Below are 21,391 nucleotides of genomic sequence, written 5' to 3'. Positions count from 1 at the left end.
GAGACAGGGAGACTAACAGGATGCGCCCCCGTGGCTCGCGGCGGCCCACAGACATCCGCATTATTAGCGCGAGCCTGCAGTCATGGGCCTAACCACAGACTCGTCTAAAACAAAACAGTAAATTACGGGGACACTACATTTATTCAAACCACAGAGGCTCTGTGTTCAGAAAGTCAACAATACCCGAGTCCATGTGACATGTTATAGGAAAATAGACACAAAAGCAAGAGACAATTTGGAAAAGCACTTAACCACATACAGAAACAGAAAAGAATCATTACCATTTTTTACTTTATTTGTTTGGAGTCTTCCCTCCCATAGCATAGGCCTATAACCCACAATCTCAAACAGTTACAGACCACCAGAAAATTAGGTTTCACCTGCCCACGAACCACAGTAAAAAAACAAAACAGAAATAGAACATTTATGATCCCTTCAATATTCACTACATCGCTTGACATTTGACGAGCCAAAAACCCTCTCAGCTCAAACGATTTGACACAGGAGAAAACGGTACGTAACACGGTGCATGGCGGATTGATCGTACAGTGCATTAACCGAACAAGAGAGGGGGCGGCAATCACAATAAACAGTTTGGATGGGAGCGGGGGCCCTGTGTACTCTGCCGACAAGGAACACAGAAACAAAGACCTATCAGAGACTTCACAAACGGTCCTGTCTCGCGTCAATGCTCGCGCTGAGAAGCCGAACGAAGCTAGAATGACGCTCCGCAGCCAAGTGCTGCATCTCTGACAGATCCATCTTTTTATGTCCCTTGACAATCAGCCAGCTCCTCAACAAGAACATGAGGAGCTTTCTGACGATTCCCGCCAAGTTCATGGTCGTGTTTGAGACTGTCTTTAACACAGGCCGAGCATCTTTCTACACCTCCACAGCCCTTGAAGGGATTGTGGGTGATCTCCAAAACGTTCTTACAGTACGCAGCTACATACTCGGCACAGCCCATCTGCACCGATGCCAATCTCAAACACCACCAACAGTTTATTTCTTATTCGTGACCCCCAACCAATCCGTGGCCCAGTGGCCTTTTCCCCCTGTGCGGGTAGGGCCCGGCGGATTGGCTAGTCAGTCTTGCGCGGGGACTCGAGCTTCCAGGCACCGGTGATGTAGCGTAGACGGATGGACACCAGGTCCCGTCCCATCTGCAGCCAGCTCCACACTGGGACCAGCTTAGACCCTGGGCACACACACGCATCAGAGAAGTGCCAAAAGGCGCACGACCGACGCCGTTCGACGGCGACGATATATTTGACTTGAAAACACAGACAGGGCGTCTACGTCTAAGTGCCACCCTGGTGCAGATTCAGGACAGAGTCTGGAGGCTCACCTTCGATCTCGGTCCAGTTGACGGCCACCTCTGCTATGGGGATCTGGAAGCACTGGGCTATGTACAGCAGCTCCACGTCGAAGGCCCTGAGGAAGCAGCACAGTGAGTTCAGGTTGGGACAAACGCACATTTCAGCACACATAACCCTTGGTAACGGTGTATTACAATGGGTTAGGCCTGCTGAATAATGGATGTATAAACCCTGGCCTCGACCCCCAGCCCCAGCCCCCCGGCCCGGGTTGTGTGGTGACTGTGATTGGTGGCAGCGTACCAGCGCTCCACGTGCATGGAGGAGAAGGTCTTGAGGGCAGCCTCCCGGGTGAACAGCTTGAAGCCGCACTGGGTGTCCTTGATCCCCCGCACGCAGAAGAACCACACCAGGAAGTGGAAGCCGTACATCAGGAACGTACGGAACATGGACCGCTAACCACGGAGACGGGAAACACGTCACGGTGGTTAAGACTTAGTACACAGAGAATGGTCCGTTTATGGTATTACCTGGAGGACATCCAGACAGGCACATGTATGCAGGCAGACAGACAGGCAGGCAGATACACAGACAGGTAGACAGACAGGTAGACTGACAGGGTACCTGAGCAACGGAGTCATGTTCCAGGTGAGCTCTGGATCCACATGAAATGGCCATGTTGTTCTGCAATCCAGACACAGACACTGAACAACAGCACTTCCAAACCCCCCAACATATATTCTATACATGTTTTCCATCCGTCCACCATGACCCCAATATGACAGTTGCTACAACACACTGTTTAACACTGGCTTCTGAACCATGTAAGCAACAAAGAAGTCAGGTGGCTGAGCGGTTAGGGAGTCGGGCTAGTAATCCGAAGGTTACCGGTTCGATTCCCGGCTCTGCCAAATGACGTTTTGTCCTTGGGCAAGGCACTTCACCCTACTTGCCTCGGGGAGATTGTCCCTGTACTTACTGTAAGTCACTCTGGATAAGAGCGTCTGCTAAATGACTAAATGTAAATGTAAACACGGTGAACACACACACACACACACCGGTTTATTTTTGATGTCATGAAGGCCCGCCTCCACCTTGTCAAGGTCAGGAAACTTGGTGGCTCCATCAGCATCAGCCATCAGAATGAGCTTCCCCCTGGAGCTCAGAGTGCCCTGGGAGAGAGGAAGGGAGACCGACAGAGGGGAGAGGAGGAGGGGAGAGAGGGAGGAAAGGGGGAAGATGAAAGGAGAAAGGGATGGAGGGAAGGAAAGAAAGAATGAGAAACACACAGAAAGTTAAGCTAGGCGAACAGCTAGTCACCAACAGTATGGTGTCTTGTTGAAGAAGCGTCTAATGCCATCTTGCATGGGTGCTCAAAGCCCATGGTGGGATAGCTGGGTAGCAGCAAGCACGGGCCTCACCATCCTCACAGCACCTCCCTTCCCCCTGTTCTTCTGCTGCGTCAGAACCCGCACCTTGTCACATCCATACTGCTTACTGTACTTCAAGGCAACCTGTCAAGACCAGGAAGCAAATGGAAAAACATTTTGGGGGTTCCGATTTTTCAAGGTAACAAAGACCAATCCTCGTATATTTACAGTAGGAAATATAAATCGTATATTTAACACACCATGCCGAGCAGCATTTGTGTTGGAGAGCCACAAACTATTATAACGGCATTATGTCTATTTGTAAGTTGTGTTTATTTATCTAATAATGTACCTCTGTGGTTTTGTCCTTGCTGCCATCGTCAACCACAATGACTTCATAGGTAAACGCCGGGTGCTGTTTCTGGAGAGAGACGTGGTTTAGAGAAGGTTATGAAGAGGACAGAGGATTCCGTGTGCCTACAATGCCACCTTGTGGCCATTTTGGAAATAGCACAACCGTCAAAAGAAAAATATCTAGGATGCTGAGAACACACATTGTGTTTTGGTTGTTATGGTTGCACTGTGTCAGTTAAAAATACAAAACGTTCCTCTGCTCGAACCACTGAATCGCAGTTGGAACTATGTACATCTGGTCCGCGATTTGGGCCCAGAGAGACATACCTGTCTGTTTTCCAAGTATTCCATGGCTTCCTCCATCATCACAGGCACTGAAAGGACACACGTCAGGCATAAACAAAACATGAATGGATAGTAGAATGGCAAGTGCACTTGCAGCGTGAAACACGAGCATTAGGACCCTGACAAAGGATCAGAAACAGACCAGACAGGTTTGGCCCTGAATATGAGAGCTCGCCTGCAGCTAATGTGTCATGTGTCCAGCATCCATTGCCATTTCTGACTCCATTGATAAAATGCATGCCAGCCTGCGTTCTACATGTATTGAACGCTAACTGATGTGCAAGCACCGTGTGCAAATAACAGCTAGGTTTGCAACCCAGAGCAAATGGAAACTCAAATGTCTCCTTTGCTTCCAAGACATGACATCCCATCCTACTAGTTTCTTATGGATACCTCGGCCACAGAATGCTCTCCCTCAGTCAATGATTACTAAGCTAAGTCCTCTGTTCGTCTTCACAAGATACTCACATCTGAGCTCCTCGTTGTAGGACGGGACCACCACCGACAGCTCGCAGGAATGGGGGTCGTGAAGGCTTGGAAAGGGCTTCTTCTCTCCTGTGGAGGTCAGAAAGTACTTCTCCTTCTCATGGCGAGTCAAATCCACCATGCCGGCGGTGAAGTGGGCTATAAGGAGAACCTGAAGAGCAGCAAAGGGTCAATGGCATCTTAGGTTGAATGGTAATAAATACATTGCTGTGATCATTTTGGTACTGCTCCGGAAACTGTATTTGAGCGTCTTTTAATGCATAGTCCATCAGATGTGTGATAAATCTGTCACTCGCTGTCATAGTAATTTTATTTTATTAAATACACACTATAACCTCACAGTTCAACATGACATAGACTAGTTGCTAAATAGCTAAACTAATACTTACCGCTATCAAGCCTGCCGCTGCCAATGCAACCAATCCTAGAATCAATTCACATAGGAAATCCATTCTTCATTACTCAGCGCAGTGTACAATAACTTACACCACTTACTAGAGTGACTGACTTAGTTCGAGTGTCGAACAGGCTCGACTAGCTAGCTTGCTTCTTATTGTGTTCCGTTCCAGATAGCGAGGTCTAGACACGGCAATACAAGTCGATTGTTTTGATGCTGCAGAAATTCATAGCTTCAATATTCCATAATGCAGTTGGCTTGCATTGAACTTTACTTCCACTCACCGAGGAACACCTACGCGGAAGCATTTTGCCGATAACCACATCATCAGTTTGATCCAAGAGGGTCCAACGTAACCCACGTCTTCACAAGCAAAATACACTACGACCTCTACTGGTGAGGAGGAATATTGCGCTCGGTTTAAATGTGGAGCCTTGACAACATTAGATTTGTGTGGAATACATATCAAGTCCAAACCGGATTTACTGATCGTTCTGTGATGTGTGTTACGTCTCATTTGCAATATTCACGGTTATACAAACACCCACGCGTTTCCGTGAGGAAACGAATCTGCATCGGCTTCCGTTCTGACGTCAAGTTTGAACCAATCACACGTGGTTAATCAAAACATCATGGCGGCTGGTTTCAAGTAAGTGTTCCTTTCACAGAGAAAATAACCCTTTCATATTTAAATCACCGTTGCTAATCTGGGAATAACCCTTCATTATATAGCAGCTAGCTTTTTTATGAGCTACCTGATGTCTTGTACCTGTGAAAGGGTATTTTAGCTACCTACGTTAGCTGATAACGGATTTCTTCTGCTGTATGTCATCAGGACCGCAGACCCTCTGGAGTATCACAGGAGTTTTCTGGTCAGTATTGAACCCAATGACACTTGTTGCTTTGCACACATTGCATTGCTATGGTATCGTTAGTTTAGCTAATTTACCAGATGCTTTCTTCCCAGAAAGAGAACTGCCGGCCAGATGGAAGGGAATTGGGGGAGTTCAGAACCACGACATTAAATATAGGTGAGAGGAGGCTTCGGTAGAAAATGACCGAAGCTTGAAACTTACGTTTTGTTGTATAGAAACATAATTATACCCATTTGAGATACTGACTCCAAGCACACCTATCCTCATTCCCTCCATGTCTGTCATCTGTCATTCCTAGGCTCTATATCAACCGCCGATGGCTCTGCCTTGGTGAAGATTGGAAACACGACCGTCATGTGTGGCATTAAAGCAGTATGTTATCGACACAAGCGTGATTCAGCAGATTTATCTATATGAATCAGTGATATTTGTGGAAGCAGAACTTAAAGGACTTGCACCTTGTTCTCACTCCAGTTTTTCTGTATTTAAAGGAACTGACAAACCCACCTGTGGACGCACCCACTAAAGGCTACATCGGTAAGTAGTGTGTAAAAAGCAGTTTTGGAAGTAAACAGCTCCCTTAAACGAGAGACTTCAGGACTTTTGTGACCCATGTGTCTGTCTGTCGGTTCCAGTGCCCAACGTGGACCTTCCTCCACTGTGTTCGTCACGGTTCCGCCCAGGACCTCCAGCAGAAGAGGCCCAGGCCGCCAGCCAGTTCATCGCTGATGTCATCAAGAGGTACTGCATCCCAAAGGCAGGGTGGAGGGGGGAGCTGGCAGCAGCATCTGTTTCAATATGTTCATCCTGCTACACTCAAAACTACCGAGTGTTTTAGCTGCTGAGCGCCACAGTTAGAGGTTATGTAATGTTATCGTTTTTATATTAACTCGAGATGTATTTTGTGTCACTACAGCTCTGACGTGATAAAGGCGGAAGATTTGTGCATTGAAAAGGGAAAGGTAAAGTACCAGCTGGCAAAACGGGTCAGATGGCTGAGCGGTTAGGGAATCGGGCTACCAATCAGAAGGTTGCAGGTTCTATTCCTGGCCATGACAAATTACGTTGTGTCCCTGGGCAAGGAACTTCACCCTACTTGCCTCGGGGGGAATATCCTTGTACTTACTGTAAGTCGCTCTGGATAAGAGCGTCTGCTAAATGACTACATGTAACACAAGTCTTTGATGTGGGGGTGTTGTGTGGACGCTGGCGTGATGCGGACTGACGGTGTTTCCCCCTCAGCTGTGCTGGGTGTTGTACTGCGACCTCATGTGTCTGGACTACGATGGGAACCTCCTGGACGTGTGTCTCATCGCCCTGCTGGCGGCTCTGAGGAACAGTACGTCTGCAATCCCAACCACCAAGCTCAATAAAGTTGCCCAGTCATGCTGCTCACTCATATTGTTTTTATACAGTACCAGTCAAACGTTTGGACACATTTTCCCATGTGTCGAAACTTTTGACTGGTCCTTTATATATTTAATTTTTTTGAATTGTTTAGTTCTTAGAATTAGAGCTGGAATATTTTGAAATCCTACATCTATCTTTCCCAGCACGACTTCCAGAGGTCACTGTTGGCAAGGAAACGAGCACCCCTAAGGTCAACCTGGAGAAGAGGAGGGGCCTGAGGGTGAACAGGTGCCCCTTAGGGGCTACATTTGCCGTGTTTGACAAGTACGTGCCCCGCCTCTTCCCCCCGTGTGTGTGGTCCACTGTGTGTGATTGTGTGTTCATGGGTTGTGTCCGCTTTACGTGTGTATTCACGTGCATTAACGTGTTAACGCTGTGTGTGTGTGTTTAGCTCTGTAGTGATAGTGGACCCCACAGTGGAGGAGGAGAGCTTGTCCACGGCCACGCTCACCGTGGTAACAGACCAGGACGAGCGCCTGTACGCCGTCCACAAACCAGGTGAGAGGAAGGAGCACATCTCAGACCTTTTTAAATCAAAGCTAAACTAGTTACGTGTCGGATCTGTGCATTTCATTTCTACTTGAATATTTACCACGAAGTACAAAGTCAATTCTAAGCCTATTTCGACTCAGTTGTTAAGACTAACATCCCTCTTCTCCCCCTCCTCTTCTCCCTCTCCTCCCCCAGGGGGAACCTCCATGTCGGGGGAGAAGCTGCAGGACTGCATCAACCGAACCTCCACCCGGCACCGCGAGCTCAGCAAGCTCATAGACCGGGTCCTCCAGGGCAGCAAGACGCCGGAATGAAGACACACAGACCCACGCACAAAGCCAGTTTCTTTTCTCTAAAAGTTGTATTTTCCACTGTCAATATATATTCTTTTTTTTATGACAATAAAACTGCTGACAAAGACCATTTACAAAAGAATTCTGCCTCAGTGTCCAGAAATGTCTCGCTCGCACGCACACACCTGATTTTATGTAAGAACATACTCGGTTCCCCAACTAGTATAAGGAAATGCCTTATCGTTTACTTCTAAAATGTGCCGTATAAAAACTGCACACAGTGTTGCATGCTGGGACGATGAGTCTTCTTCCCGTGACGGTATCGTTGAGACGGTAGACATCCCCAGACTGAGATTGGTAGTATTGTCGTCACGTTCTGATCTCGGGTCAGGTTTCCTCGTTCTCCCGTGTTACTCATCGGATTTTAGAAAGATTATCTCACACACACGCAGATACACGCACACACACAGTCACATACGCACGGTGGAGGAAAGCTGAATGGGGATCAGTACCTACAGGCGCCGTGTAACCGCGGCGCCCACCTGGAGACGGCAGGATCAGGCACGTTCATGGGGAGTCCTCTGAGAGTGTGCGTCGACCGTCCTCGCTCTGTGTGAGCCGACAGGGCTTCCGTAGTGGAGAGCGCCCAGACAGGGAAGGAAGCACCCTGCTACCTACAACAAGAACCCTCTTCCATTTCTCATTGTGTCATTTCAAAAATATCAGGTTCTTTATCAACGGTAGGGTTTTTTTTTGTCTGTTCTAGAAAAAGGAAAAAGAAGAAATAAATCTATGGTAGGGCAAGTGTTTCGGTTTCCCCCAGAACTCAACACGTCAGTTACATACATCTTCTCTCAGCTAGAAACAAAAAGGAAAATTCGAAGTCTCTTGTGTTTGTCTGTACCCTCCAAGACAAAGAGCACAGTCTTTTCATTTGTGATGAGGTGGGCTAGCGACGGTGGGCTAGCGACGGTGGGCTAGCGGCGGTAGGGCTCCTTGTGGTTGGTTGGTGGGAGGGGAGGAGGGAGGGGGTTGGGCTCTCTGTCATGATTTGGGGAGCGGCTGAGGCGTGCTACGCTTCCTCTTACTTCTTGGCTGGCTGGCGGTATGTTGCCGTGGCGACGCCCCCTGCGGTGCCCCCGCCACCGCCCCCATAGCCATTTGCTGCTGCGGCGGCATTTGGTGCTGCAAGAATTGCAACTGTAAACAGAGACAGAGAGAGGAGGAGAGGAGGGGGGGAGACATAAACAGAGACACTTACAATAAATTCCAGTTCAGACACCAACATCGACCTGTGAGCAACACGCAAGCTGAACCCGCCACCATTAGCAGCCCCCTGCTGGCCAGGCCTGGTAAGACAAGACGCCCTTGGGTTTATACAGTCCTGATCCGCCTCTGAGAGGATCGAAGTTAAGTCCGGGAGCTGCTGTGATATGGGAGTGTCTCCTGCATGGTGTTTGGAACTTAGGAGTAGAGGAACAGACCAAATTACAGGGGTCACCTCAGGGATCAGGTCAGGGTCAAGCATGGTGCTACTCACGGTCTCTCTAGGGACGGACACCTGAAATGGTTTGTGGTCAGTCTGAGCGCTAAGGGTCAAGCGAGAAAGGAGGGAGGGAGGGAAGGAGGGAGGGGTGGTTATGGGGTGCAGACGGGGGTGAAATCGTACACGGTGGAGGAGAGGGGTGTGGGGAGGAGGGGGGAGAGGAGGAGGGGGGGGCAGTCAAGCAGCACAAGGGGGGGGGGGGAAACCTTTCTGAGCACCTCGCCGTCGTCAGGGACGATAACCACCACCTGGCAACAACGCCCCTGCACATGCTGCTTAGCAACCATGCTACACGAGCACGTCAATAAACCTCAACGACCTCTCAGTTACACTTATCGTTCACCGTAAAACACCAAACAGACAAGCCAACAAATACCTATGAAAGGGACAAGTGCTGTTTACGATGCAGGCAGATGGAACAGCAGGGTGAATATTTACCCCCAAAAAGCATCAAAGTGACCCACAGCGAACATGCCATCTAGAGTCACAAGCTGTTAGTACAGTCCCTTGTGTTGGACGGGCCACAAGCCCCACCCCCTGCCTCAGCTATGAGGAGAGCCCACACACACACACACACACACACACACACACAAGGGACAGAGATGGTGATGGGGGTCAGGGTGTGGGGGGGGGGGAAAGGTGACCCTCAGAGTGGTGAGAGTTGGAGCTACTTATCAGGGGGGAAAAAACCAGACCGAAAGCCTGATCCGATAACAGATGTTGAGTGACGAGGAAAGACGTGATCTGGGCCACACAGCTGACTAGCAAAAACCTCCCAAAGGAGTGGAGGGTCAATAAGCTGTGTGTGAGCGCGCGGAGGTGTCGGGGTGCCACGTTTGTAGGCGTACGTGTGTGTTCCGTGTTTGCAGGTATGCGTGTGTGTGTGTGTGTGTAGGTGTGTTGGAGTTACTGCATTACTTGGATCTGTGGCTGTTGCTGCTGCTGGAGCCGCGGAGAGGGCACCGTGCCGTCCAGCCCACAGCCCAACTGGGACAGCACTAAGGGGGGAGGGGAGGGAGGGGTGGGGGGCAGAGGGGGAGGGAGGGGTGGGGGGCAGAGGGGGAGGGACACAAACCAGGGGGGGGGGGTACGCAATATGGTGGAGCAGGAGGTTGGTTTAAGTAGGGAGACAGTGAAGGGGGTGGGGGGTGTAGGAAGGGGGCGGGGCACGGAAGGAGTTTGTTGAGCAGGATACAAGGGGGGGGGGGGGGACAGAGAGGGGGCGGGAGAGCGAGGCAAACGGATGGGTGACGGGCGGGACACGCACACACACACACACAGGGTGAGCGCACCAACGGGAGGGTTGAAAATGGAACGGGAGGAAAGAGAGGGAGGGGGGAGGGAGAGAAAGAAGGATGGGGAGAGAGGAGGGGGGGGAACAACAGAAAAAGGATGTAGCAGAGAGGTAGGGAGGGATGAGTGTAACCAGGGGTTACAGTACAAATCCACGACTGAGAGACTTTGGTTCAGGTCACACCAAAGCTAAATTCATATTTTTTTTTTTTATAATAATAATTATAATGCTACAGACATTTTGGTTTAGGTAGAGGAGGTGAAGAGGAGACACTTCAGGTAAAAAATACTCTTCTCAAAAGTTTGGAAGTGGGTAAGTTGAGTAAATAGAGTCGTTAACATGAGTCCAAACAACGTCAGTTAGTGTCAGTGTGTAAACACTACTGTTCCAGTGTGTGTGTGTGTGTGTGTGTGTGTGTTACCTGCGGCCTGTGAGGACATGAAGCTCCCCACCCCCGTCAGGTTGATGACGGCCGTCTGCTGGGTAGAGAGGCCGCTGTCTGACCCCTGGTCACACTGAGAAAGGTCAGAGGTCATGGGTCAGAGAGTAAGATCAATGGGGTAAACATGCCTGTGTGTGCGTGTGTGTGTGAGCAGAGACAGACATTGGGGTTAGATTAGATTGTGTGTCCATGCTAGTGTGTGTGCATGTTTGTATGTGATAGGATGCTGTGCCTGGCGTGAGTGAGTTTGTGTTAGTAGGTGTTCTGGAGTGTGTGTGTGTGCGTGTGAGTGACTCACCAGCTCCCCCTGCTGCTGGGGGCTGGGGGTGGCTGACTGGCTCTGCTGGGGGGAGAACTGGGACAGCTGCTGCTGTGGCAGAGAGTTAAAGATGGGGATCTGGAAGAGGAGGGGGTGGAGGGAGAGGTGGGGAGGGGTGGAGGGAGAGGTGGGGAAGGAGAGGGGGTGGAGGGAGAGGTGGGGAGGGGTGGAGGGAGAGGTGGGGAGGGAGAGGGGGTGGAGGGAGGGGTGGGGAGGGAGAGGGGGTGGAGGGAGGGGTGGGGAGGGAGAGGGGGTGGAGGGAGAGGTGGGGAGGGGTGGAGGGAGAGGTGGGGAGGGAGAAGGGGTGGAGGGAGAGGTGGGGAGGGAGAAGGGGTGGAGGGAGAGGTGGGGAGGGAGAGGTGGGGAGGGAGAGGGGGTGGAGGGAGAGGTGGGGAGGGAGAGGTGGATAGGGAGAGGTGGGGAGGGAGAGGGGGTGGAGGGAGAGGTGGGGAGGGGTGGAGTGAGAGGTGGGGAGGGAGAGGTGGGGAGGGAAAAGGTGGGGCATGAGCTAACACTCAGAGCTAGCATCAACAAGGACAGGGTAGCTGTAGATACCTAGAACACTGGAGAACTATCTAGAAGGAACAAGGATGCTCAGGATTCAAACGATGGAGGTAGAGGTAGGGACAAGGGGGTCTGGAGGATGAGTCTTGGGGTCAGGGCTCTTACCTGCAGCAGGTTGAGAGGTCTCAGTCCTGGGCTGCTGTTCAGACCGAAGGGACTCGCTGGGAAACACAGACACAAGTTGTCACACATGGAGCCTGGCTCACTGGGCTCCCAGAGAAGTGCTAGCATGTATAGTGGAGCTTCCGTTTACAGGAGTGTGTGTGTGTGTGTGTGTGTGTGTGTGTGTGTGTTACCTGTCTGGGCCGTGGGCTGCATGCTGGGCATCAGCCCCCCAGGGGGGAGGAGTCCACTCAGGTTGAGGCCCGCCCCCAGCATGGAGCTGGAGCTCATCAGGGTCTGAGAACTGCTGTACACACACACACACACACACACACACACACACACACACACACACACACACACACACACACACACACACACACACACACACACACACACACACACACACACACACACACACACACACACACACACACACACACACACACACACACACACACACACACACACACACACACACACACACACACACACACACACACACACACACACACACACACACACACACACACACACACACACACACACACACACACACACACACACACACACACACACGGGACAGGAGGAAGGAGAGGTTAGGATGGCTGTCTGTGGAGTGGTAATGACAGGGAGGGACAGAGACCGAAAGTGAAAGATAGAGAGACCAGACAGAGAGAGAAAGACCAGAGACAGAGAGATACCAGACAGTGAGAGAGAGGCCAGACAAAGAGACTGGCAGAGAGAGACCAGACAGAGAGAGACCATAGAGAGAGAGATACCAGACAGAGTGAGAGAGAGGCCAGACTAAGAGACTGGCAGAGAGAGACCAGACAGAGAGAGAGACCAGAGAGAGAGAGAGATACCAGACAGAGTGAGAGAGAGGCCAGACAAAGAGACTGGCAGAGAGAGACCAGACAGAGAGAGACCAGACATAAAGACGCCCCCTTACCAGACGGAGCCCACCACGTTGATGAAGTTGAGGCCGGCCGTGCTGGCCATGACCTGGGAGGAGGAGGTGGTCCCCGTGGTGATGGAGGTGCCCATGGTGGGCAGGGGGATGGTCATGACGGGCAGGGCCTGGCTCAGGGCCAGCTGCGGCTGGGCGAAGGGTGCCAAGAGGGCGGGCTGGGGCTGGAGCAGGGGGGGGTCCGACGGGGTCGGGGTCAGCGAGGGAGGGGCGCCGAGCAGGTCGGAGGGGTGAGGGGTGGAGCAGGGCGTGGTGGTGGGGGTCGGCGTGGACGACTTCGGGGTGCCTGACCCTGGGGAGGGAAAAAGGGGGGGGGGGGGGGTTGGAAATACAGCCCAAATTAGACGGGGCGTGTATGTGTGTACATACAAGAGGCCTAAGAGCTAGTCTGTGTGTGTGTGAGAGTGTGTGTGTGTGAGAGTGTGTGTGTGAGAGTGTGTGTGGTAGAGTGTGTGTGTGTGTGTGTGCGGGGCTCACGCTGCGTGGGCACCATGGGGGACAGTGCGGAGGGAGACAGCAGGCCAGGCTGGCTCAGCTCCAGGGAGGGTTTCCTGCTCAGCTGGGCCCCCTTGGCCGGGGGCGGAGTGGGACACTTGAGCAGGCTACTGGTGGTTTGGGACATGTACAGGTTACCTGCCCGCGCACACACACACACACACACACACACACACACACACAGAAAGGAGGAGAGGTCAGTCCACCAGGTCTCCTCTAGTCATTAGCCGGCATCATGAAAAGGTTCAGAGTATAACGAGAGAAATCCCCTCTCCCCTGATTGGTGGGATTCCGTTCAATTCATGTTTCATTCGAAAGACGGAGAGGGTGAGAAACAAACGGAGAAAGAGACACCTGGCAAAGAGAGAGAGAGAGAGAGAGAGAGAGAGAGAGAAGGAGAGAGAGAGAGACAGAGAGAGAGAGAGAAAGAGAAGGAGAGAGAGAGAGACAGAGAGAGAGAGAGAAAGAGAAGGAGAGAGAGAGAGATGGATACAGAGAGAGGAACACAGTGTCCAATAGAAAGTCTAGGGCAGCGTCTGGAAGGGTGGTGTTGGTGGAGGATGGAGGGGTTACCTGAGGAGCTGCAGCCCGAGCTGGAGGGCAGTTTGATGGGTGGGGGCCGGTGCTTCACCCCCTTCCCCAGGACTGATGACTGGACCAGAGCAGACAGACCGTCGGCCTGGGGACAACCGGCCACACAACCCAGTTAGAGTGTGTGTTAGACAGCGTGTGTATGAGTGAGATTTTGTGTGTGTTTCTGAGAGAGAGAGAGAGAGTGTGTGTGTGAGAGAGAGAGAGAGAGCAGGTGTGTGTGTGTTCACCTCAGCCTCTCTGCTTGGAGACAGCTGGCCCTGGCCCACAGGTCCAGAGTAGTGCGACATCTTCACCTGACACTTCACATCCCTCTCATACACGCCCTTGTACTGGTGCAGGAACCTGCAGCACAACACAGTAATCACACACACACACACAATACTCTCCGATATACATGTGTATTTGCATTTTACAATACATGTTTTGGGGGGGTTTCGATTGGGTGGTACTGTATGCATGAATAAATCAATGGACATGAGGACTGTGACACTGTTTAGGAACTTATGGAGGTGTGAGTGGACATGAGGTGGACAGGCTTTAGGACCTCTACTCACCGGTCAGCATCTATCTTGGAGCCTATGAGGAAGCTGGTGGAGAGAGGGAGAGGGGGAGAGGGAGAGAGAGGAAATACAAGTCAGAATCCAGGTGAAGCTTCAAAATGGTCTTAAATCCACGGACACGTCCCTAACTTCAGCTGGGACTCAAACCAGATCTGTAATCCTGCCCCAACCCAGATCTCTGAACCCAAGCCAGATCTCACATCCAGACTTCCAGCCCAGATCTCCAGCCCTAGCCCAGACTTCCAGCCCCAGCCCCGGCCCAGACGTCCGGCCCAGACTTCCAGCCCAGATCTCCAGCGCCGGCCCAGACGTCCAGCCCAGACGTCCAGCCCAGATCTCCAGCCCCGGCCCAGACTTCCAGCCCTAGCCCAGACTTCCAGCCCCAGCCCCGGCCCAGACGTCCGGCCCAGATCTCCAGCGCCGGCCCAGACGTCCAGCCCAGACGTCCAGCCCAGACTTCCCAGCCCCGGCCCAGACTTCCAGCCCCAGCCCCGGCCCAGACTTCCAGCCCCAGCCCTGACTTTTAGCCCCAGCCCAGATCTCCAGCCCTCCTCCCTAGGGACTGAGTGCTCACGGTGGGTGGATGAGCTGCAGGTCTGGGCTCTCCTCCTCTGCTCTGGTCTCTTTGGCGCTGTAGATCTTGCCGTACACCAGGGGGTCGCCCATCGACTGGAAGATGGACACCTTGGTTCTCTGTGCCTGGCCGCCCACCTCACACTCAAACGTGTAGTCATCCACCACCTCCTGGATGGGGGAGGGAGAGAGAGAGAGGGCTTAGTGGCAGTATCAGTTTGAGATGGCGGAGGCCCCCGTGGTGGTGTGTGTGTGTGTGTGTGTGGGCTCCCTGACGTACCTCGGCGGGCCACACGGTGTGCTGGGAGTCCTTCAGCTTCACAGACTTCTCCTCTACGGCGTACTTCTCCACCTGGGACGCAGACACACACGGGAAAATGAGACCTGGGCTACACACACACACACACACACACACACACACACAGAGCCAATATAAAGGAGTGTGGGACTGGTCAGAAACAGATAGTGACTTACGTCGATTTCCTTCGGTACTGTGAGCTGGCAGTTGCTTTGTTTCCACATGTCTACACACTGCGAGAAAGAATGGAGAGAGAAAGAGAAAAGAGAGAGAATTGGGAGAAAGAGAGAATAGACAAGAGAGAATAGAGAGAGAGAATAGGAGGAGAGACAAAGAGAGAGAGAGGAATTAAAAGACACTAGCAAGAACACATTCCGTGTGCTGAAAAAGAGAAAAAAAACTGCCCATTTCAACTGAACGAGGGGAGGGGGGGGGGGGGGGGGGGGTCTACACAGCAGTAGGGTCGGGGCGGCGGCGGGAAGGCGGAATGTTCCGGACGCTCACGTTTCCGGCCTTGGAGATCTTCAGGTCTATCGAGGGGGCTGGCTTCCTCTCCTTCCTCCTCTGCAGGTAGTCATAGAGACGCAGCTGCGGGGGGGTGGGCAGGTGGGCCAGCTCCTGCTGCCGGTTGAGAGCCGCCCGTGAGTGCCTCTTGAAGCACCTGCACACACACACACACACACACACACACACACACACACACACACACACACACACACACACACACACACACACACACACACACACACACACACACACACACACAGGATCTCTCAGCATGTGTGGGGGGGTGTGAGAGAGTGTGTTTTCAGAGAGTGTCTGGATTCGGGGCGTTCGGCTGTTTGTCGGTATGCGTATCCGTTTGTGTTTTTTCAGAGAGCGCCCACATGAATTCCGTGTATTTTCACTGCTTGTGTGTGACGCACGTGTGTGTGTACCGTTTCATGGAGCGCGTGTTCATCTTCTGCTTGTTGTAGAGCAGGCGGTTGGCGGTGCAGGTGACGGAGATGGAGGGGTCCAGACACAGGGGTTCGGCCGTGGCCAGGATCAGCTGGCTCTCCAGCTGCAGCTTGTCGTCCTGCAGGAGGGGGGAGAGGAGGAGGAGGGGGAGGGCCAGCCTTCAGACCAGAGTGTGGAGGACAGGGCCCCCCCCCCCAGCCAGCCACGGCTGGTCAACGCTGAGCCGAACCGGACCGGAGGAGGGCCCCCGGGGCGCGGTGGAGAGAGGTCAGGGACGAACGGAGGTGGCGGGAGAGCGGGGCGGAGGACTAGGGAGGAGGGGAGAGGTGTGTGTGGGGGGGGGGGGGGAGTGAATGGAAACACGGAGGGAGATGATCGGAGATCACCGCCGAAGGACGGGGAAGAGGAGGTGGGGATACCGCTTTCCGACTGCCCCCTCTCCTGGGGAAGACTGACAAAGGGGGGGGGGGGGTGGGGAGAGAGGCCTCACCTGGGTCCATTTGTGGTGGTCGCTGGTCATGGCGTGGACGTCGCAGACCAGGGTCTGCATGGTGGGCCGCAGCAGGATGTGGCGGCTCTGGTAGGAGGGCATCTTGGTGCTGCCCGACTGCCTGTAGTCCCTGACCTCGGCTATCACACAGCCGCAATGGAAGATGTTTACCTGGGAGATGGGGTCATGACAGAGAGAGAGGGAAAGAAAGAGAGAGACAGAGAGACAGAGAAAGAGAGAAGAAGACGGACGAGAGAGAGAGAGAGAGAGAGAGAGAGAGAGAGAGAGAGAGAGAGAGAGAGAGAGAGAGAGAGAAGAAAACAGAGGAGAGAGAGAGAGACAGAGAGAAGAAGAGGGAAGAGAGAGAGAAAGAAAGAGAAAGGGAGAGAGAAGGATAAGGAGAGAACGTTAACCGAGGAGGTCGGGATAGTCCCCACAGCACCACCGAGAGGGACCATTCCTCCCTGTGTGTGTGTGTGTCCTCACCTGTGACTTCTCCAGCAGGTCCACCAGGATGGGGGGCAGCTCCTCCGCGTCCAGGTACTCCAGCAGCTCCCCTTCCTCATAAGGCAGACGGATCGTCTCTGAGTCTGGAGGAGACGCAGACAGACAAGCTTAGCGTGGGAAGCTCCACAGAGCAGCGCTCCAGCCATCTGCTTTCTCCCACAGAACTGCAGAAGAAGAGGCCTTCTGGAGTCCTCTAGGGTGGTTATTGCTCAGTGGTAGAGCATTGGATTAAAGATAAGATCAAAGTGTCCGCACAATGAATACACAGCATTACAGAGCCTACGGATGACGAGATTGGGGGGCTTGGGCGGGTGGACTGATTTGATTGGATGAGAGGCTGACGCGGACCAGGAAGTGGCCCTGTGAGGGCGCCGACTCACCGGAGCCGTTCTTCCCCCTGAGCATGAGTGAGTAGCCCTCATTCCCAGGGTACAGGTTGACCACCAGGCACGACACCGACTCTTGAGAGACCAGCTTTTCCAGGAGATTCACATTCCTCCTCAGCTTCTACAAATGAATCAACCACAATAATAAATAAAAAAACGTAAACATTTATTTTATTTTTTTTACTAAAACTTTTGAACTGCTCTCTCTAGTGACTACTCAGTGACGGCATGGTCTCTCTGGGTTTGGCGGAGCGCGTCGAGGGGACTGGCCCACACACACACCTTCAGCTCCGGTTCTTTGTCACATTCTTCGATGTACAGTTCGTACAGCTTCTGGTACAGGCTCTTCCTGACGGACGAGCCTCTCCTCTTGGCCGGGCGTTGGCGAGCATTCTCGACAATGTACTGCGGGGACAGGGGCGGGGAGTTCGCGTGAGTGACCACGTGAGTGGGACGCGATGGGTACATCGTCACGTGTGCACAACGCTGTCTCTCTCCCCCCCCCACACACACACACACACGGAACCCTCCCGTTCCCAAACACGCAAGCTCCCATACACACACACACACAACTGTCTCAGATCTGCATGCGACATTAATACATGATAGAAAGGTCTCACCTCTGCCCGATCTAATGCATATTCCAAAACTTGTTGCTACAGAAGGGAAGATGAAACAAATGTACACGGGCTATCATTTAGATCACAGCTCGTTCTCGAAAATACTGAACTAGGTAGCATGTTGTAATCAGTTGTTCAGCCTAGGTGATGATCACTGGAATAACTTCGGCAAAATTCACAAGAGCGATGCCACAATCAGACATAGTTAGGCTCAGCCTCCTTTATCGAGTAAACTGAAACTGCTGCAAATCCTTGACATAGCAGGGCTTACCATTGTGGTCCTCCACCAGTAGCAGGGTCAGTGACAGGAGACGCCGCAGTCTGACCTTAGCCCCACACCGTCACCTCCATAGAAAGACCATTCAAACCCTGCTGTACATCAACACGGCATATGGACACACCTGTCTGTCAAACGTAAACATGCATAGTTTAGGCGGCCGGATTGCAATGGTGGTGCACTTTTGAAGTCAACGGTAGCTAGCAAAGTACTAGCAAGGCTTGGTTAACTGAAGCAAGAACAAAAGCTAGCCAGCTACAAGCTTTACATAGTGGGACGCGGAGCAACATATTTTGTAGCCACATAAATGGATTATACACACACTTAGAAAATCGCTCGCTACAAAGTCGTTAGATGAATACTCAGCCAGTGCTCTGCAAGCGACACAGCAACAAGCTAGTTCGCGAGCTAGCTTGTTAGCAATGTAGCAAGCTTGGCTAAGAAACCTGCAAAAGTTATCAGTCTATACATCGCCTACGACACAAGCACGTTAAGTATCGCCCACCCTAAATAATAGGATTAACTCACCTTTTTGGTTGCATAGTGGTAAACAGTAATTCCAATGCAAGATACAATGTGTTATTTCAGTGTCTTCATTGAAAAAAACTCAGGGCACCAGCCATTTTATTCCAGTGTGACAACAAAAGCTAAACTTCCGGTATGGAAGCTAGTGGGCGGAACCAAAATCATCACGGAGCGGAAAATGCCTTGGGATGCTCTACACTGTTACGTTAACGTTCACACCTTCAAATGAACCAGTGAGAGTGACTATTTTGTAGTTATTTGTTTTAAACTCAAGTAGTACTAGGGCCGTATTTACGCGACCCTGTCAAAGACTAATCTCCAACTGAGAATAGCTCAATTGCAATTGAATGTTCAACCTTCCCTACCAAAAACCATGTCCTTGCCATACTCCTAAATAATGGCACATGCTTTAAATACGTTAGCCACAGGACCTTTGATAACATCAGATACAATTGACCATTAAAATACAAATACAAAGTTTCAGGACTACAGTTTGCAATTCAAACTAAATATTTCTTGGCACACATTTTATGCAATAGACCTTATTTTATGCAATAGGCTTACCAGAATAATGATGGATGGTGTGCAATAGAGACCACACTAGAGATGTACCATGAAACTGTAGTCTATCTGTTTCCAGGCGCTTAACTAAAACTTGAAGGCATAACAGACTTCTGTGATTCCTGTGAGAAACACACACACAGAGAGAAAACAGCACTGTGTTCCAAGTTGGGCCTATTTTTAGAAGCATTACAAAAACACTTTGATATTTCTAAACTCAGTCTTTTAGCACTAGAGGGCAGTGCAGGATAAACTCTATAGGCCAAATGCCTGACAGCATAAGCAGCCAATCAACTCAACCTCACACAAACATCTGCGCTTCCACAAGGTCTGTTCACCTTCAGAGCAACAGGCAGTGGTTGGTGCTGATAGCCAACATATCATTTATTATGTGCTACGGCTCGATATGCTCTTTATTTATGGCAGCTCTCACACACACACGCACACACACGCACACACACGCACACACACGCACACACACGCACACACACACGCACACAGGAGGCTCACCGCGTGCATGACTGGGCCTACACTGGTTTTTGAACATCTGGCTTTAGACCGCCAGGCTCAGGACCACCGGAAGAAAAGTGACACATTTTTAACTGTCAGTTGCTTATTTCACTTAATTTACCTTCACCTTTTTTCCTGTTTTACTTCATTTTCCTTCAAGAATCATCCTTAATCGTTGATGGATAACCCCCAGAACAATGTGTGCAGTCCATTGGAGAACGAGGTACAGATCAATGTAGAGAAGCCCCTGCATCCAATTACTCCTCTGACCCTTCTTATTGGACCGATCTGAACTTACACCCTCTGGTTTGCATTCATCTCCCCATGGATGCAATCAGTTTGGTTTCGTAATGAGCTAATAAAGGTCAATAGAAACAAAACATGTGCTGCCTGGCATGAGTGTGTGTGTGTGTGTGTCTGTGTGTGTGTATTCGTGTGAGCATGTGTGTCTTTGGCAGTGTCTGTGTTTGTATATTTATGCGGGTGTTTAGTTGTTTGGGTTCATTTATCCTACTCTCCTCCCAGTCTCCATAATCCAGCTTCCAAGGTTCTGCCAAGGTTGAAGACTTTGGCTTTGCGCCGACGTAGATCCCTGTGATTAGGCCCAGCTAACACCTGAGTCAAAATCCCTCCGCATAGTCGGAGGAGAATCCTTTGATGCTGTTTGGCAGGATGAGAGAGTCTGTAATGAAGGGTTGGTGAACATCCAACCCTTAGATGGCCCAGTCTTTGAATTTCACAAAGCACGGCATACTGTACAATATTAATGCAAACATCACGTGCAAAACCCACACTTCTCAATCATATATTTCGTAAGGACGATCTTCAATCAATGTGTCATCGCTATGATTTACATAGACGTTCCATTCCTTGCCATTGAGCGGAGAAACTCTGTATGCAAATAACTTGCGTACAAGAGCCAAACCAAACAAGTACACATTTTCTGGGTGAATGCTGACATGAATAACAGCTCCAGTCCTGGTTGCCTTGGTCCTCCTCTCCTTGCAACGGGAGTCACAAAAGATGTACCTCCTAGAAGCTTAGACTGTTCCCCTGGAAAAGATGTCTTAGTTTTTTAGGGGGGGATGTGTCTAGTTAAGGAGAGTGAGCGTGGAACATGCAGAGGACCAGACAAAGGATAATCCTCTGGTCTGTATTGGACCGCACTACACACTTAAGTACAAACCCCTATACAACACGTGACAAGGCAAGAGAAAGCCGACAAACCTTCTTGATCGCGTTCCCATCCTGTTCATTTGCCCAAAGGGAACGTGAACAAATGAATACAATGGAAATGTAACATGAGCAGGGCAATACATCAGGCTCTAAGGCCAATTCATCAGTGGAAGAGGATTTATTGACACACTGTCAGTGGATGTGGACTTCCTGGCTAGACCTTCTCCTGAAAACCAGGTGGGAGTCAGGGAGTCAGGTGGCTGAGCGGTGAGGGAATCGGGCTA

The 21,391-nt window shown here is 51.3% G+C and overlaps 3 protein-coding genes across 4 annotated transcripts; 1 reads left to right on the top strand and 2 right to left on the bottom strand.

Annotated features, from left to right (window-relative positions):
* Positions 1-274: 274 nt before the first annotated feature.
* Positions 275-4,558, bottom strand: alg5 (ALG5 dolichyl-phosphate beta-glucosyltransferase). Its single transcript, XM_067228807.1, has 10 exons — positions 4,261-4,558; positions 3,854-4,022; positions 3,368-3,414; positions 3,039-3,107; positions 2,738-2,830; positions 2,375-2,488; positions 1,941-2,000; positions 1,620-1,771; positions 1,349-1,434; positions 275-1,198 (listed from the first exon to the last, which is right to left on the bottom strand). The coding sequence occupies exons 1-10, from the start codon at positions 4,321-4,323 to the stop codon at positions 1,083-1,085; spliced, it is 969 nt and encodes a 322-aa protein (XP_067084908.1). The 5' UTR covers positions 4,324-4,558; the 3' UTR covers positions 275-1,082.
* Positions 4,559-4,864: 306 nt separating this feature from the next.
* Positions 4,865-7,480, top strand: exosc8 (exosome component 8). Its single transcript, XM_067228808.1, has 11 exons — positions 4,865-4,917; positions 5,104-5,140; positions 5,236-5,299; positions 5,442-5,515; positions 5,635-5,680; positions 5,779-5,884; positions 6,060-6,105; positions 6,386-6,482; positions 6,697-6,817; positions 6,945-7,051; positions 7,241-7,480. Exons 1-11 carry the CDS (start codon positions 4,901-4,903, stop codon positions 7,357-7,359), a joined length of 834 nt encoding a protein of 277 aa, XP_067084909.1. The 5' UTR covers positions 4,865-4,900; the 3' UTR covers positions 7,360-7,480.
* On the bottom strand, positions 7,253-19,487 carry supt20 (SPT20 homolog, SAGA complex component). Of its 2 annotated transcripts, none has more exons than XM_067228802.1 (23): positions 19,425-19,487; positions 18,330-18,463; positions 18,059-18,094; positions 17,721-17,843; positions 17,433-17,559; positions 17,032-17,135; positions 16,546-16,716; positions 16,034-16,173; positions 15,600-15,756; positions 15,272-15,328; positions 15,078-15,149; positions 14,799-14,968; positions 14,219-14,251; positions 13,892-14,006; positions 13,644-13,749; positions 13,053-13,208; positions 12,558-12,867; positions 11,800-11,912; positions 11,609-11,664; positions 10,919-11,017; positions 10,600-10,693; positions 9,803-9,882; positions 7,253-8,538 (listed from the first exon to the last, which is right to left on the bottom strand). In XM_067228802.1, exons 2-23 carry the CDS (start codon positions 18,330-18,332, stop codon positions 8,383-8,385), a joined length of 2,478 nt encoding a protein of 825 aa, XP_067084903.1. In that variant the 5' UTR covers positions 18,333-18,463; positions 19,425-19,487; the 3' UTR covers positions 7,253-8,382. The 2 variants fall into 2 exon arrangements, with proteins under 2 accessions (XP_067084903.1, XP_067084902.1); XM_067228801.1 differs by lacking the exon at positions 19,425-19,487 and adding an exon at positions 18,864-19,062.
* Positions 19,488-21,391: the final 1,904 nt, after the last annotated feature.

The sequence above is a fragment of the Osmerus mordax genome, chromosome 25 (assembly GCF_038355195.1).
Source record: "Osmerus mordax isolate fOsmMor3 chromosome 25, fOsmMor3.pri, whole genome shotgun sequence".
Lineage (NCBI taxonomy): Eukaryota > Metazoa > Chordata > Actinopteri > Osmeriformes > Osmeridae > Osmerus > Osmerus mordax.
Note: the sequence above shows the minus strand (reverse complement) of the source record. Positions and strands in the feature narration are given on the sequence as shown.